The sequence below is a fragment of the Microdochium trichocladiopsis genome, assembly GCF_020744255.1.
Source record: "Microdochium trichocladiopsis strain MPI-CAGE-CH-0230 chromosome Unknown B0I36scaffold_1, whole genome shotgun sequence".
In the NCBI taxonomy this organism is placed as follows: Eukaryota; Fungi; Ascomycota; class Sordariomycetes; order Xylariales; family Microdochiaceae; genus Microdochium; species Microdochium trichocladiopsis.
In genome coordinates, this window is record NW_025763544.1 from 751242 (window position 1) to 768620 (window position 17379).

General features: G+C 52.1%; 4 protein-coding genes across 4 annotated transcripts; 1 reads left to right on the forward strand and 3 right to left on the reverse strand.

Annotated features, from left to right (window-relative positions):
• Nucleotides 1–6541: 6541 nt before the first annotated feature.
• B0I36DRAFT_357192 (uncharacterized protein) lies at nucleotides 6542–7408 on the forward strand (the record flags this gene model as incomplete). The annotated part of the gene is made up of 3 exons (XM_046157764.1): nucleotides 6542–6704; nucleotides 6801–6890; nucleotides 7014–7408. 3 exons carry the CDS (start codon nucleotides 6542–6544, stop codon nucleotides 7406–7408), a joined length of 648 nt encoding a protein of 215 aa, XP_046017861.1.
• Nucleotides 7409–10684: 3276 nt separating this feature from the next.
• On the reverse strand, nucleotides 10685–11441 carry B0I36DRAFT_357193 (uncharacterized protein; the record flags this gene model as incomplete). Its single annotated transcript, XM_046157765.1, has 2 exons — nucleotides 10685–11055; nucleotides 11192–11441. The coding sequence occupies 2 exons, from the start codon at nucleotides 11439–11441 to the stop codon at nucleotides 10685–10687; spliced, it is 621 nt and encodes a 206-aa protein (XP_046017862.1).
• Nucleotides 11442–15133: 3692 nt separating this feature from the next.
• B0I36DRAFT_343646 (uncharacterized protein) lies at nucleotides 15134–15719 on the reverse strand (the record flags this gene model as incomplete). The annotated part of the gene is made up of 2 exons (XM_046156181.1): nucleotides 15134–15136; nucleotides 15213–15719. 2 exons carry the CDS (start codon nucleotides 15717–15719, stop codon nucleotides 15134–15136), a joined length of 510 nt encoding a protein of 169 aa, XP_046017863.1.
• Nucleotides 15720–16741: 1022 nt separating this feature from the next.
• Nucleotides 16742–17335, reverse strand: B0I36DRAFT_309403 (Calycin-like protein). The gene has a single exon (XM_046152125.1). The coding sequence runs from the start codon at nucleotides 17317–17319 to the stop codon at nucleotides 16792–16794; it is 528 nt and encodes a 175-aa protein (XP_046017864.1). The 5' UTR covers nucleotides 17320–17335; the 3' UTR covers nucleotides 16742–16791.
• Between the last annotated feature and the right edge of the window lie 44 nt (nucleotides 17336–17379).

The following is a 17379-nucleotide window of genomic DNA, read 5'->3' on the forward strand; positions in this document are numbered from 1 at the left end:
GAGCCTGATTCTTTTCAGACCGAGGCCTCGTGCCGCCTCCTCGCTGATTGCTCCGTAACAGTCACAGCCGCTGTCGATTTGCACGTCGAAGGTTTTCAGGGAATGGACTAATATCGGCACTAGGAATGGTAGTTCGTTCATTTGCGCTTCTATCTTCCGAAATTCCTCCGCCCCTTGGGGACCCTGTACTTCGACTGATTGCGGGTGTGACCCTGGTCGCCTTGGCCGGAGACTTAGGCCAAGGTCTCCTCGTTTTTTGGGTCTTCGCGGTCCGACTCCGGGTCGGAGTATCCCTCATCCACGGTCAGCGTCCGTACTGCCGTCGAGGGGCGTATCGCGGGGGCGAGGTTGCAGTCCTGAGCGAAGTGTCCTTTGGCTCCGCAACGTAGGCAAGCCCCTTGCTTCCTTCTTTCGTCGAGGATCTCCTTCGAGACCCAGTTAGCCCTCCGTTTGGGCTGCCCGTTTCCGCTCCGTGGTTGGGAGCGGCCCTGGCTTTTCTTGTTGGTGCCGTATTGAGTTAACGCGTTAACTCCTGTCATCCGAGTGTCACCCTCGTTGTCTACGAAGCGAGTCCGCCTCGGGGTTAGCGTATGGCTTGGGTGATTGCGAAACCGTTCTTCCATTCGATACGTTTCGATATCCGTCGCGATCGATCGGTATTGGTTGACCGCCAATTCGTAGTTATCCCTGGAAACCCCGGCTCCTACGCTCTTTTCGCGGATCTCCGAGGAGAGGGCTCTTCGGAGACGGGATAGGCGTATTCCGGCCGACCATTCGTGCCCCCCCGCTAGGGCCATTTTTTGTTCGAAGCGCACGAAGAATGTTGCGAAGGACTCATTCTTTCCTTGCCGAAGGTTGTCGAGTTCCGCTTCAGCAACCTGCTGTCGGTGGGGGTTCCCGAAGACGGTCTCGAGATACGATAGGAATGCGTCCGTGTTATAGCCTGTCCCCTCCCCTGCTGCTTCGTAGTAGGCCGCGACTTGCGCCTGGACCTTAGGGGAGAGATTCTGCCATAGGTACACCCATTGGTCCTCTGCGGACCCGATGAAGTGCTGGTCGGCTGTAAGCTTATGTCGGATAGTAATCTTCCAGGCCGCGAAGGTTTGCTTGTCGCCATTATAAGGCTCTCCTTTCGGGAGCGGTTTCCGTAGGGTGAGCGGCGGTGTCGGATTAGGGTATGGGCGAGTCGAGTTGGCGGGATATCCGCGTGCCGGGCTTATCGAGGGCGGGGAATGCCCTGCACCGTCCGTATTTGCGTCGCCGGGTGCCCTTGAAGGGAGCGGTGTCTGCGCTGCCCGCAGTTGTTCGATTTCGACGCGCATTCGGCTGAGTCGGTCTTCGAACGTATCGATGCCTGATTGGTGATTGGGTGGGGAGCCGTTAGGGAGGGTTGCTTCGTACGTGGCGCGGAGGTCGCGCATCTCGATCTGCATAGCGTCGAGCCGTGCTCTTAGCTCATCGACCTCGGCCATATCCGAGGAAGAGGAAGCTCGTAGTATGTTAAGTACTGGCCCTAGGTCTGAACAGATACTAGGCGTATTAGATTTACTACGAGCTTGGGAAATAAAAGCAGGTAGTTCGCACTCTCCGTGAGCGCGTTACGGTTTTGTTACCCCCCCCCTGTCTCCCCCTTTTTGACCCACCCAGGCTCGGGCCAGAGCCCGAGCCCGTAACATAAGCCGCCGTTAACGTACTAAAAGAAAGCAGCTACAGAAAGGAGGGTCACTAGCGATTAGCTAGGCAAAGGATTTGAAGTCTCAGATCGACGTGACGGAGCAGTTACGGGCAGAAACAAGTTAAAATAGTAGTCGCGCGAGGAGGACAGAGACGCGCGCGCGACGCTGTAGCGTTTGCGGCGAGCCCGGCCATAATGCTCGTACGTGTCAGATAGTTGAGCCTACCTCTGAAGAAGAGGATTTCATCTAGTTTGAATTGATTTAAGGCGTTCTGGTTGATTTTTTCTATACATTGTCGTCCGAATACCTTAAGGGTGGCCCGCTCGACCGGGTGGCCCGCTTGACCGGGATCTACGTTATAACGTAAATATATAGCGAGTGGGCCAGCATAGCGAGTGGGCCACCCCCACCACATCTCGAGAATCAAAACCTCGTCAGCAAAACCAAAACGTCTTGAATTGATATAAACTAATCGCTATCTTCGAGTTCAGACCCTAGAGTAACTATTTGGCAAGTTCTCGCATTATGGCCAGTCATCCCGCAGGTACCACAGCGGCGCTGCGTTAGCGTAGTGCCGCCTGCATGACCTCGATTTTCTTGCGTTTCCTGTGTTATTTGAGTGTTCACCTCTCTCTGGGCTATAAGGTCCTGTCCCTCGCCTAGAGTCATGCTCTGGCCTTTCCGGAGACGTGTTTTCTTAGCTCTCCGGCGCTTACTAAGTACTGCATTCTCGTCTTCAAGCATCTTCATCCTTGCCTCCATTAGGGCGAACCGGTGTATAATCCCCTTTGCTCCCTTCGTAAACTGCTTAACTGCTTCAATAATTAACGTTGGAGAGCTTCCCTAGTGACGAGAGATCCGACGTTTAATGAAATTAGACTATGAACGGGCTTCTATAGCGGTAGTAGGCGTTCGGGAAGTCTATAGCTCCGGTAACGTCCGAGGCGTCCTCGAGGGTATTAGCGTCTTGAACTTCATATCGAGCTTGGATAAAACGGTGTGACGACCCGACCAACAGGTCGCAAGATCGGGCCAGGGACAAGGGCAGGTCATGCACGCGGGACGGCACACCCCAGGTTACGTAAGCATTTCATTATGTCAGCAGGATATGTGGATCGGAACATATCCAGCGATCCAGGATATGTGGATCGGAACATATCCAGCGATCCAGAGACACACCTCCTTGGAACCACGATGAAGGGCAAAGGATATAATGCGAAGGATTTCCTAGATAGACAGCCATTACCTTTGTACTTCAGCGATCAATCTAAGTATCATTCTCACCCTTCACTTGACCTAGTCACTCAATTGACCCGAGTGTGATATCTCGCAAGAGACACGAACGACAACCCCTCGAGAACACGACAAGCACGGAGTCAGTATTGCATGAGGTCGCTACCTACCTTATTCAGGACATAAACCCCACAGCGCCGATCAGACGGTTGACCCCGGAGATCGGATCGTGACAAACGGCTTTAGGGTCATAAGGTACAAGTCCCGCCCCTCTGAAGCCTCCCTGGATGTTTTTTTCCGTTATTGTCTACTGGAATGCCGCTAAAAACGAGGGGAGGAAGTCCTCCTTACTAATATACGTTATACCCGCCTTTATCTTAAGCTCAATTTGCCGACCGTATGCTTTCTTCAGCGGACCAAAACAGCCAACATCGAGAGGCTGGAGTATATAAGACGAGTAAGGAGGCATATAGAGCGTAATAATGTTGTTGTCCTTATAGTAGAGCTCGAATTCGACCGAATAGTAACTTTCGTAGCCGTCGAGGACGAGGAGGCGATAACCGCCTTGTCACGATCCTACCTCCGGGGTCAACCGTCTGGTAGGGCGCTGGGGTTGCTGTTCTGCAGATAGGTAAAGCCTGCGCGATATCAACTAACACTCTGCTATCGTTCTCTCTCTGGGTTGTCGTTCGTGTCTCTTGGAAGAGATACCAGTCTCGGCAATTGAGTGACTAGTTCAAGTGTGGGTGAAACTGATACTTAGATTGATCGCTGAAGTACAAAGGTAATGACTGTCTATCTAGGAGATCCTTCTGGCTCTATATATCTCTTTGTCCTTCATCGTACCCGTCGTCCTGCGACACCGTTGGGTCGCATGCCGACAGTTTGTTGTCGCAAGACCGACGGATGGTGGTCGCCGTGCGACCGTTCATCGTCGGCTGCTGACGTAAGGTGGGTGCTTACATAATGTGTTCCCCGCCAGCCTTCGCTGGTCCGCCCTTGTCCCTGGCCTGATCCTGCGGCCTTGTTTGTGCTGGGCTTGTTTGTTACCTCAGCCCCAAGCAGTTCCCCTGTTGGTCGGGTCGTCACACGCCTTTTGTTCGCGACTTTATATACTGATCGAAATGTCGAATCCAATCTAGACCAATTTCGTTTGTAGTCCAGCTGTTTGCGGATATTACGATTCTCCAGTCACGAGGAATCGCGTTATCTTGGTACCAGGTCGAGAGGTGATATTTGCCGGCAAATACTACAAACGGCGGGACGTAGAATACAGTCGCGCTAACGCCCTAGATTACCGTAACCTATTCCCGATTACCTAGTTACTTCATCTTAACGTTCGACCGTATTTACGCGTTTATAACAACCATCCCGGTCGCGATAACGCCTATCTAAAAGTCTATCTCGTCGAAGTTATAGATATCGGAGTCCGCTACGCCGTTTTTCGCGACTACGTTCCGCACAAGCCGAAACCACGCGTTTATCGCGTCAGGATCCTCGCACTAGGCTCTCTTATAGTCGTACTTGCGAAAGAAACGCGTCTGGAGCTGTGGTTGTCGCTTAACGAAGTTTGACGCCCATCGTGGACCGACGCGTAGCGCAGCTTTGGCAGCTCATATTGCGCCACTGCATTCGCTACGCATGAACCTACAGCCACCGGTCTCGCAGCCCTCCCCTCGTGTGGGCAGTCCTGCTTTGTTAACATGGAGGCGAAGTGCTCTGCCCTAGGCTGTGCGCAACCCAACCCTGTATGTCTATCTCATAAACGCCAATTTTGGTTACGGACTCCGACCCTGCGCTGATGGGGCTTGCGGCACTGTTGTGGCTTCTTCTGTAACTGCCTTCGGAGTTCGTATTGCACTGTTGCCACAAGAGCACCTTGAGTGGACGTGGTCACCAGTGTTCAGTTAGAAATAATACAGTTAGGAATAGGGCGAACTGCGGTGATGAGACCATTGTCTAGATTAGAGTTGGACGATTTCTGTTGCTTGAACCAGCTCGCTATTGGAGTGATCTTTGTAGTTATTATCTTACAAAATCATAGACTCTTGAAATTTACGCACACGTTCCCGAAACGCAGGATCCGCTTTAGAAGGTTTAGCCCTCACCCAGTGCCGTCTTCTCGTAACCTCTTGAGACGGTCCAAGTACGACCAACCACTGCATAGATCTTGGCTCTGCCTCACCTACGTCTGGTTCAACTTGCTTTGCTTTCATAATGTCGTCGAGCATACCCATAAGCCAGGGATGAACGGCTGCAATAAGTATCAGTAAGTATCATAAAGGAAACGGGCTGTGAGACTGACCACTTATGTAATCTTTTACTGTTATGGCCCCAGGGGAAGCCTGGAAGGGCTCCATCCGCAATATCGACATTTTTGGGTTCTTGCTTCTCTAATTTTGTACCAAGCTTTCTCATTGGAGCTACACTGCTGAGTATGATGCGCGGCTTCACCTGGCACGTTATGTTGCAATCTAGGTTCATGTATGGAGGGGAAGGAACCGTTTTTACTAGCGATATTGGCTGAATAGCTTCCACCGTTGTGGACTAGTTAGTCTGAGGAAAGGTTACCTCTATCAGAGCTAATAATGAAACAAACCTGCAATGCTAAGGAATTTGAGGTTTCCATACGTAACGTTGTTGTCGCCCTTCTGCTTACACCGGAGGAAGGTTTCAAGTCCACAATTTGCTACAAAATTACTGTAAGTTCTGCATGACTTCCCGTTGCTTCTCTAATATAATAAAGTCCGTGATTCCAGCATGCTTGAGGGTGTGGGCGAGTATTAGGCTCGCAGGCCCGGCGCCAACAATAATTACACGCATGGCAAGGCTCTAATAATCGCTAGATTCCGATGAAGTTTAGGTTCAAAACCGGTTGGTTGCAAGCACGTAGGGCGAGAGTGAGTAGAATGCACATTCAGGACAAGGTAAGACGCCATCCCCTCTGCAGCCATAGCCTCGATGCAAAAGTACATGGCAAATGCGGGTGGGCCGGCCATTCAGCTTTCATAGTCTAATAGCTGTCAAGGCCCGGTAATATGCGCCGTGCCGCGCTTGGGGTTGCGGAAAATAATGAACCCACCCAAGTTTGAGTTTTTGGTGTGTGGAGCCCCAAATAGATACAGTATTGCCTACCTTAATAAAGGCTGAACTTCGCTCCGTCGTATTTAGGTTTATCCCAAAGTCAGCCTTACGAGAACCACGCCAATCCCGGCTTTCATACCCACCCACGTCTGAGGGTAGTGGGAAGAGGTTAAGAAGGGTGGAGCTTGGTGCGCATGGGTGCGTAACGGCCAGCGATATTGTAAATACGGCGACCCGGGATGAATGGTGCTATACGGTAACGTTACACACGCCGGAATAAGGATTGTCCCCCCCCTTCCCTTAGTGTTGGTTCAGAAATCAGCCGCGCCCTTTGCTTTTATGATGGATGTTGTGGGATGTTGATTTAATTATTTCGTTTTTCCTTTCTTCCAAACACCTTGCCTCCATCCATTGAGAGCATTTTCACCCTCTCTCGACAACGTGACGGTACATACTTCTACCCGCTGTCCTCGTATCCCCCTTTCTATTCGACGAATTACCACGAATTACTGAGAAGTTCACGTGAGAGACGAACCAAGACGACGACAATGACTGCCTTGGCAATGAACCTCCTGGCTCTTGCCACTCGCTCCCCAAAGAAGGGAGGCTTGCCCAGCCTTACCAGTGGTGATGATGATGACGACTTCTTTAGTGATGACGATGATAATTACACCTACTATGACTACAACGACTACGAAACCGGCGCCTATGGTACGTCAAGAATATCTCCCGGAAAACATGGAAGGGAAAAGTGAAAGTTGGCAAGTAGTAACTTTCGAACTGACATTTCGTACGTGTCACTTGTAGTATCGGCTTGGTGGATTATTGCTATAGTCGCTTCTCTCTCGATTGTCTTTCTCATCTTCTTCATCTCGCTCATCGTTTTCTGTGTCAAGGGTAAGTAGTTCTTCTTTTATCTGGACAAACCTAGCACACCATCCTACAATTCCCCATCCACCTCATCCATCTACCCCCCAGTGAGTTCTGCATATTCGATTACTCACGACGACTGTTGTACAGAGAACCGCCGCAAGCACAGAGGAGAGCAGTTCCGCGCCGGGCACGCTGTATGGAAGGCATTCTGCGTTGCTACCGGTCTCTGGTTCTGGATCTGGGTCTTCAAGAAGTGCGGCTGCTGCGGCGCCGACCGCAGCAGCTACACAAATGTCGAAGGTGGCCAGGCGCCGGCTCCCCACGGCGGCCGGTACGGAGGCGCATCTGCTGCCAACACGGCGTACGCTCAGGGTGGTATGTACGGACAGCCGGCCCCTGCCTCCGTCGGCAAGTTTGAACCTATGGGATACTCTGGAGCCGCGGGCACCTACCAGCAGCCTGCTCCTGCTCCTCAACAGCAGGGCTACACCAACACGCCGCCGGGCATCGCGCAGCCTGTCCCTCAGCAGCCGTTTGTTTAGCAAAACGCTGTCCCGATCCCGTCGCCAAGTCCCAGCCTAAGTGCAGCGAGCTATCACGTGGCACCACCGGCATACGCACCTGCGGGGGCGGGGGCGGGTGTTCCTGCCCATGCGCATGCTCCTCCTTAGCAGTTCCTCAAGCAGCCCGACACGGCTACACATCATACCGTCTCAGTAACTTACTCCCCGAACGCATATCCGAGCTACAACGGCATAGGCGGATACTAAATATCCCCGATGCCTATAAGTTTAGGTTACTCTAGTCGAGTCTTAATTTTGCCAGGAATATGAAAATTAGGGTGAGAACACAGCATACGGATAGAATTAAGAACGTAATAAGTTTACCCTCCGCCTCGCGACCAGACCCCCTCGCGACCACCCCCTACCTATACGTAGAAAACTTGGTACCCTCCTAGAGTACTAAGTTTTTTTATAAGGAGGGTACTAAGTTTTCAAAAACCGTTATAGTACCCTCGATTTCTTATATGAGACTACTATCTGAAAATTCTATACGTAGAAAACTTGGTACCCTCCTAGAGTACCAAGTTTTTTTATAAGGAGGGTACTGTGACGACCCGACCAACAGGGGAACTGCTTGGGGCTGAGGTAACAAACAGGCCCAGCACAAACAAGGCCGCAGGATCAGGCCAGGGACAAGGGCGGACCAGCGAAGGCTGGCGGGGAACACATTATGTAAGCACCCACCTTACGTCAGCAGCCGACGATGAACAGTCGCACAGCGACCGTCACCCATCGGCCTTGCGACAACGAACTGTCGGCATGCGACCCAACGGTGTCGCAGGACGACAGGCACGATGAAGGACAAAGGGGTATATAGAGCCAGAAGGATCTCCTTGTAGACAGTCATTACCTTTGTACTTCAGCGATCAATCTAAGTATCAGTTTCACCCGCACTTGAACTAGTCACTCAATTGCCGAGACTGGTATCTCTTCCAAGAGACACGAACGACAACCCAGAGAGAGAACGACAGCAGAGTGTTAGTTGATCTTGCGCAGGCTTTACCTATCTGCAGAACAGCAACCCCAGCGCCCTGCCAGACGATTGACCCCGGAGGCAGGATCGTGACAGGTACTAAGTTTTCAAAAATGTTGGAAGGTATGTCCGATATAAGGATATTTATCCTTATATAAGGTGCAGGGTTGATAATAAGGGATAAGTAAGTAAAGGAGTGTGAGAGTTACTATTGGAGTGCTCTATCTAAACTAAGTTCTAGCTTATAGGAATAAGGGAGCGAAGCAACCTTATATAGTCGATAAATAGAGTCTAGAACCTTCTAAATACTTATAAATATAACGTAATCCACGGGTGAGCGGGTCACACGGGTGAACGGGTCACTTTACTGCAATTTAATTGAGGTTCACTTCCTTCTCCTTTTTCTCCACCTCCAATCATGGGACGACAATCAATTGAAAGTGATTTGGTTCTAGCGTTAAATGCGCTCCAATCCGACCCAAAATTAAGCGTACGAAAGGCTGCGCAGATCTATAATGTATCTCGTACGACACTCCAGCAACGATACCACGGCCGAGCTGCGAAACACGACACCCGACCACCCTGCCAGAAATTAACCTCATACGAAGAGGAGAGTATCGTACGATACGTACTCGACCTAGATTCGCGTTCGTTTCCACCGCGGTTAAGTGGTGTTCGAGAAATGGCGGATCGACTCCTCCGCGTACGCGACGCGCCACGCGTTGGAACGAACTGGGCCTCAACCTTCGTACGACGACGACCTGAGCTCCGTACGCGTTTTAATCGAAGAATCGATTACCAGAGGGTCCTTTGCGAGGATCCGGACGCGTATCGCGCGTGGTTTGAGCTCGTACGAAATATAATCGCGAAATACGGGATCCACGATAGCAACATCTACAACTTCGACGAAACGGGCTTCGCGATAGGTAAAATCTCCGCTGAAACTGTTGTTACGACCTCCGATCAACGCGGGAGGCTAAGAGCCGTATAACAAGGTAATCAGGAATGGGTTACAGTAATCTAAGGTATCGTGTCGTACGGCTATTTAATCCCGCCGTATATTATCTTCGCCGGGAAGGTCCACCTTAACTCCTAGACCGCGAATAGCCCTCTACCGGCTAACTAGGTAATCGCGCTTTTAGAAAACGGTTAGACGACGAACGAGAGAGGCCTAGAATAGGTAAAACACTTCGATTTCCATATAAAGAGTCGTACGAAGGGTACCTACCGCCTCCTTATCCTCGACGGCTACGAGAGCTACCATTCCGTCGATTTCGAGCTCTACTGCTGTCCTGGGGCGGATGAGGGTTCTCCTGATCGGGGACAAAACAACCACCACGACCGAAGGGAGTTCACCGCTTGCCAGTTTCGGCGGTGTTTCCGGCGAGGTTCACTCTGGCCCTGGGCCAGAGTGAGGGCATTCCCAGATAAGGGGCCAAAGCAGATTTTCGACGGGGGAGCCAGCCACATCAACAACGCCCTGTTGATGCGACACTTGTGAGGGAATCTCTGATCATGGCATTGTCAGTCAATTGCGTACAAGAACGGGTGCAGAAGCGTAGGAATTCAATGGGGTGGAAAAATCAAGTCGGATTGGTGAAGCTGAGTGATGGATGTGAGGCTCCATGCTATGAAAAACGTCACGATAGCTTCAAGCCTTAAGTAGTACTGTACAAATATGCCCCTGATCAGTCTATCCCGCACTGCCCTGACACAGTATAGAGAACGGACAGTTGGTACTTCGCGTAGATGTTTTTCGCTGGCGCGGTCTTCTAGAGGTGTAGTCGCGACATGATCGATCACATTCATATACGACTGAGAGCCTGCCTGTCTTTTCCTTTGTTGACCTTTTCGTAACAAAGGCGTAGCCCCTTGTGTACGCCCACTCGTTGATAGCTTTAAATAAGGTATCTCGGGACTCGTAGGTGCCTTCCGGAGGGAGACTGTTATCGGGAAATGAATGGTGGGTACTAGTAGTAGCTGCCATCGGGAGACAAATCTGAGGCTAGTAATGGTAATAAAAGAAATACACGAAAGCACCTCAGCGCGCTTTGTATCGCGTAAAGTATTGTATGCTGATAGCACCTGAGATCACCAGCGACGGTTAAGACAGACCTTTTCTGCTGATATGGGTGCACCCCGGATATGGATCCAATTGCGATGTCGGCGGGAATTAAGACACGCTAAGCTGTAAGCAGAATCTGCACGGGTACCCGTGCAATATTATACGCACGGGTACCCGTGCGCCTATTGGGAGCCATGCTAGGGGCAAGGCTGAGTCATCAGGACACGAGAAGGTACTCGGCCCAGGCATCGTGACCGCGGATGATGATGTTTGGCGGGAACCTCTCAATGTCAATGGCCGGGTCGCCTCCATCTCGCAGCTGCCCGTTGAGCTCGGCGAGACTGGCCAGCGACGCGACCAGGACCGGCATCATATCGGCGAAATTTGTCGCCTCCGCGCGGCCGAGCCGATCAGGGGCACCACAACCGCGAAGGACCCTTGGCGTGGGGCCTTTGTACAGCAACCGCGCCTCGACGCCGATAAAGTCCGAGATGGCTCGAGTCATGGTCGCAGGGTACTCCCAGCCGTCTGTCTCCTGGCCCCAGATGATCCCGCTGCGCAGCGTAGTGTTGGTCTCGAGCCAGTCCGCTGTAGGGTGTGCGGGTATCGAGAGCTCCCATCCCTTATTACCGTCGATAGTAATAACAAGCGTTGTCTCGGGCAAAGCCGACGCGGGTCCGGATAAGCGTCAGGCGGGGCTCGTCTCTGATTGTGAGGAACTCACGTTTCGCGGCAGAGACGAACATCCAGTTGCGGTCGAGGTCGAGCCCTGTTTTGAGCAGCACGGCCGACTGGACCTGGATGCCACGGCATGACTTGATAGGGTATATCCGCAGATCGACAATGTCGTGAGTGGCCAGCGGCGTGGTTGCGTCAGGTTTCTTCGAGTAGTAGTAGAGGACAGAACTAGTCGTAATGGCGATGACCGCCGCAAGGGCCACGCCGGCGGCTGTGGAAGCGTCGAGATGCTCCATAACGTTGGCCAAGATATCGCGACAGAGGCGGGACGACTGTGGCGGGTGGCGGAAATGTGTCGACGTGGGATGCCGTCATGTCAGAGCCTTGCATGCACTGGGCGGGTGTGGGGTGCTTGTCAGCCTCAACGGCATCGGACCAGCCACAAACTCAACTTGTGTGCAGCAGTGATTTCACAATGACAAATACACCCCGAAATGGCAGACCAGCCGCGACCAGCAAAGAAGGCTCACCCCCTTCTGTACCTGCGCGACTCGCCATATTCTTTTCGTCGTTCTTGTGAGCACTGAGCACACGCACGCATCTTCAACCGGTAGGCGTGTTTGGTGCATTGAGCACGGAGCTGATCAATGGCAATGATGGACCTCCCCAAGTGAATGGCTGTCCTGGGAACACCCATGAGTCGTTTGTGCACGGAGAGGATTGCATCGCCAGAAGCACATGTTCTCGCTCTGCTAAACTCTCGCTTCGAGCTGCTGAATGAGCATACAACTTGAAGTGCCTGAGTGTCCTTTGGATCAGCCGGCCATCATCTAGAAGAGAGATGTCACGCTAACACGTTCATACACATAAAAGTAGTACAAGTACCGTAGTGTTGATACTATCGTCTGCAGCGTGATCGTCAGCCGGCATCGTGGAGCATCACTCAAGCAACATGACGTTTGACAGATTGATGTTTCCATTCGCTAATGGTAGGTAGCTGTAGGGTCGTGCCCTGCGAATCAGCCCGACGCTCTGTCGAGTTCCAATACGCAACGCAAATCCCTAGAATACTATACGGCTCATCGTAAATTTCAGACTCCATTTACCCTCTTTCGCTTGAGACACGAACTGCGCCTCTCGAGCGTAGAGAGGCAAAGTGATGTCAGCAAGCTGGGACTGAGATGCGATAGTCCTACCACAGAACCTGGCTTGTAGAAATCGTGGCAACAAGCCGCGTACCCTCCAATCTGAACTCCGTCTCCGCCCAGCTGAGACGTTCCAGGAATGTTCTCATGTTCGCGGAGATGTTCGGCATCAAGTCACCACTGGCTGCGTGTAGCAGAAGAGCATCAAATAACCCAAAAATTGTCAATGGAGGATGAGGCCGTGGCCGAGGCCGCCACACTGGACTGGACTAACGGTCAAATGATTCCTGTACTTTGCAGTGCTTGGCCACTATCATCACAAATGGGCAGTGCACAGGGCACGTGGCTCAATGGTGAATGATCCGATTATCAGTGAGCGGCGGCTGGAACTCCGGAAGCCATGGCAGAAGAGACAGCTCAGTTTCACTCAGGCCCGCCTGCTTTCTTCCAGGCCAGTCACGGCTTCTGCATTTTTGAAATGTTGCGCCTTAACAGGCACGATGTTTGGCTGACCACCCACTCTCAGTGGACTGGAGTCATCTGTTTCTCATAGCAAATCTGTAAGTCCCTAACTATGGGCAACAACAGACAGCCCGACTTCGGTTAACGTAATCCACGGGCGAGTGGCCCATACGGGCGAGTGGCCCACTTTCATTCACTATACCGAATCCAACTCTTCTTCACGCGTTTATTCCACTACGAAAGATGGAGACGCCTTCTAAAGAGAGTCAATTGTTCCTTGCTATCCAAGCAATGGAAAACGACCCAAACTTAAGCACCCGACGCGCTGCCGAGATGTTTAACGTCCCCCGAACAACCCTACGACGCCGAGAGAAGGGAGTACCTGCCCGACGCGAAAGCCCTCCGAATTCTACAAAATTAACCAAGCTGGAAGAGGAGAAGATTGTCGAATACATTCTCGACTTGGATGCGCGAGCATATCCTCCTCGGCTAAGTGAGGTTAGAGAAATGGCGAATCAACTACTCGCGAAGCGCGACAGGCCAGGTGTCGGAATCAACTGGGCCTCAACCTTTGTTAAACGACGACCAGAGCTCCAGACGCGTTTCTTTCGCAAGTACGACTACAAGAGAGCCCAGTGCGAGGATCCTGACGCGATAAACGCGTGGTTTCGGCTTGTGCGGAACGTAGTTGCGAAATACGGTGTCGCGGACTCCGATATTTACAACTTCGACGAGACAGGCTTTCAGATGGGCGTTATCGCGACCGGGATGGTCGTTACAAACGCGCAAAGACGTTCGAACGTTAAGATGAAGCAACCGGGTAATCGGGAATGGGTTACGGTCATCCAGGGCGTCGGCGCGACCGGATTTTACGTCCCGCCGTTCGTAGTATTTGCCGGCAAATATCACCTCTCGACCTGGTACCAAGACGACGCGATTCCTCGCGACTGGAGAATTATAACGTCCCTAAACGGCTGGACTACAAATGAAATTGGTCTAGATTGGATTCGGCATTTCGATCAGCATACAAAGTTGCGAACAAAAGGCGATTATCGCCTCCTCGTCCTCGACGGCCACGAAAGTCACCACTCGGTCGAATTCGAGCTCTACTGCAAGGACAGCAAGATTATTACGCTCTGTATGCCTCCTCACTCGTCTCATATACTCCAGCCTCTCGATGTTGGGTGTTTTGGTCCGCTGAAGAAAGCATACGGTCGGCAAATCGAGCTCAAGATGAAGGCGGGTATAACGCATATCAGCAAGGAGGACTTCCTCCCCTCGTTTTTAGCAGCATTCCAACAGACAATGACGGAAAAAAACATCCAGGGAGGCTTCAGAGGGGCAGGACTTGTACCCTATGACCCAGAAGCAGTCTTATCTAAGCTCGATGTAAAGTTCAAGACGCCAACGCCCCTAGGGACGCCTCGGAGGTCACCCGAGCTATGGACTTCCCGAACGCCTACTACAGCTATAGAAGCCCGTTCACAGTCTGATTTTATTAAAGGTCGAATCTCTCGTCACCAGGGAAGCTCTCCAACGTCAATTATTGAAGCAGTTGAGCAGTTCACGAAGGGGGCAAAGGGGATTATGCATAAGTTTACCTTAATGGAGGCAAGGATGAAAGCCCTTGAAGACGAGAATGCAATACTTAGCAAGCGTCGTAGGGCGAAAAAAACACGTCTCAGGAAAGGCCAAAGCATGACTCTAGGCGAGGGACAAGATCTCGTAACCCAGAGAGAGGTAAATGCTCAGGTAGTACAGGAAATGCAGGAAAACTCTAGGGGTGAAAGTCGATCTGCACCAAAGCAGCGGTGCTGTAGCGTCTGCGGGAAACCCGGTCATAACGCAAGAACTTGTTACATAGTTACTCTTGGGTCTGAACTAGAAGATAGCGATTGAGCTTAATTGATTTAAGGCGTTGGGGCTGTGTTATCGAGGGTGATACCTGCAAGACTTGGTTGGGGTGGGCCACTCGCCCGTGGATTACGTTATACGGTATTCGAACTCATGGCTAACCCTAGATAGCCCAACTCAAGGTCCCCTATACACTCCATCTCCATTCCGCCCACGCCAAACGTCGTTTCTCTAGGGACACTGGCCTCTGGTTCGAGGACTTGGCCCAAAGGGGCAATGAACCGAGGGGCCCCCCTACTTGCGGAAAGCGGCGAGAGCGGCGTCGATGTCGGCGGCACCACGGCGGGCGACGACCATGTCGAGGCTATATACAGCAGCAGGAGTTAGCAAAGGTACTTTCCGAGACATTCCAAAGCTCTGGCCCCAAAAGAATGAGATCTTGTCGATATAGCAGCCTTATTGCTGGAGCTCAAGGCTGCCCGTCCATAGGTAAAGGGCAGCTCATGGCATCCTTGTGGGGATCTGGCTCACTACAGCACACATGAGAGTTAGCGCTTGATTCCAGACCAAAGCTTTCCTTTAAAGATTCTTCACTTCCAAACTTACCATTTCCTTATAGTCTCTCTCGGCGAGACCCTCGATGTTGGCGCGAGCGCCGCCGGGGAAGACGAGGTGGTCGGGGGAGCGGCACTCCTTGGCGCTCTTCCTGACGACACTGCCACCACCAACGACACCTGGCTGAGCCACACGGGTAACGCCGTTGGGGAAGTAGTGGGCGCTTCCAGGAACCGCGGCCGGCTTGGCATAGCAAAAGTTGTTGAGCTCGCCGCTAGCCTGCTCGCCAATGAAGTTCTCCTCGAGGCAATCGCCGCCGGTGTAGACCTTGCCGGTGACATTGGGGGATTGGTCACCGAGGATGAACCAGACGGACTTGGCCTCTCCGAAGCCCGAGGCCAGGGTGCAGCAATCGCCCGCGTTGACCGAGCAGCCGACGTAGAAGCCGTCGCCGCAGCTGTCGGAGTCAAGGGCAAAGGCAATATTGGCCTCGTACTGCTGGGCATTGGCGCCGGAGAGGACAAGTCCGGACAGAGCGATGAGCTGAGAGGACCGCATGTTGAGGGAGGAAGGTTGAGTTAGAGCTGGGAGGAGCGGGAATTTGTTTAATGGGCTGGATGAGGGAGAAGAAGCTGGCGGATCTGGCTGATGGAGAATGAGAGCCCGGAAAGATGCTGGGAACGTCACGATATTTATACGCGTTTCTGTCAAGTTCAGGTCACGATGCTTATTGTCTTGGCTCAGAAGTGCTGTTACAATGCAAGGGTCCCGGCTAAAGAATCGAAAGTGCAACGATCTACACCCCACACTATGTGCACGATCCCAGTGTTGATTGATCCATGACTGGATACGAACATGGTTTAACCTCGGAAAGGATATCTTTGATAATCAAGAGCTTCCTTCCCCAGGTCATATATGACTGCCAATTCTCTTGTAACTGACAGTAATAATGACGGCCAAGTTCAAAGACGGTGCAACAAGCCGTAAGGTACTGAGAAGCTGCGATCAAGCGTCGAGATCTGCCTCCCTCACCATATGCAGCAGCTTTGTGAGGGATGACGGTAGTATCCGTCCGGGCCTCCACAGCCGCCCCATGGAAATTTCAAGTGTCCAAAATAAGCACTATACCAAAGCGTCGATTTCTCCCAATCTGACAACGGGGCTGGGGACGGATCTCGTTGCCTAAAGACCCCTGCTTACAACGTACACTTGGCGGCTTGAAAATTCCCGGCTACGTAAACGGGGATCGCGCATTGGGAAAACTTCCGCAAGTTGAACCATACCGTAGAGATCTCAGCGCCCATTCCTTTCTAACAAGTGGCGGTAAGCGCAATATGGCAGCCTGGGATACGAGCTGCGTCCAAGCAAAAAAGCGGTGTAGAGACCTCAGTTCGGATAAAGCCATACGGATTGCCCTTTTTCGTACAAGCAGTAAATCTAAGCACATGCTCGCAACCTTCTCCGTCTCTAGTTATTCTATTAATTCCTGGTGGTGCTATCCTGAAACGGCCATCTGCGAAAAAACTCTCGCCTGCTTTATATGTCATCCAAACGTAATGCCAATAAGCATTGATGTGAGCCGCGATGGAGATAGTTGGGCGCTTTGGTACATGCAGTCGTCCCCGCCTGCCTAAATGGTCGGCCACGATACATCGATATCCTTCAACTCGCCAGCGCCATGGAAGTCCTCGACGATGCTGGCTTGCTCCGCCAACATGTGTCTTTCTGTCTGAATGCCGACCTTGGCCAGTTGCCGCCACCGCTCAAAGTCCTCCTTGTTCCGTTTATCCCCGTGCGCAGCTTCAGCCTGCGTCCAGTGGCCTTTGGAGAACCCTAAGAGTGTCGTCACTTTGCGATTCGGAATATCATAGACGAGCGAGCAGATGGTGCCGGTCTCCTCGAGCCAATTGCACTGCCAGATCTCGCCCGGACGTACACACTGGTAGTAAGCCGTCTGGTAGTTGTAGCGACCGGCCATAGGCCCGCCGTGAATGGCGTAAACGATGCGGTCTTCGCTGTGGAACCACATCTCGTACCGCCATTTCTCGTCCTTGCCGCTGTCCGTCTGTGCTCCAGGCACGTCGTAGTCATAGATCAAGTGACGATTCTTGATGTCCTGCTCGAAAGGGGCAGCATCTGGGCTGGGAAGGGCCGGCATGGTGGTTAAGTTTGACTGTGCTCGGTGTGGATGTGGATAATTGTTATGCCTCAGGTCGCT

What these genes read in the sequence shown, in the direction of transcription:
- B0I36DRAFT_309403 (XM_046152125.1), bottom strand. Translation starts at nt 17,319, where the DNA reads ATGCCGGCCCTTCCCAGCCCAGATGCTGCCCCTTTCGAGCAGGACATC.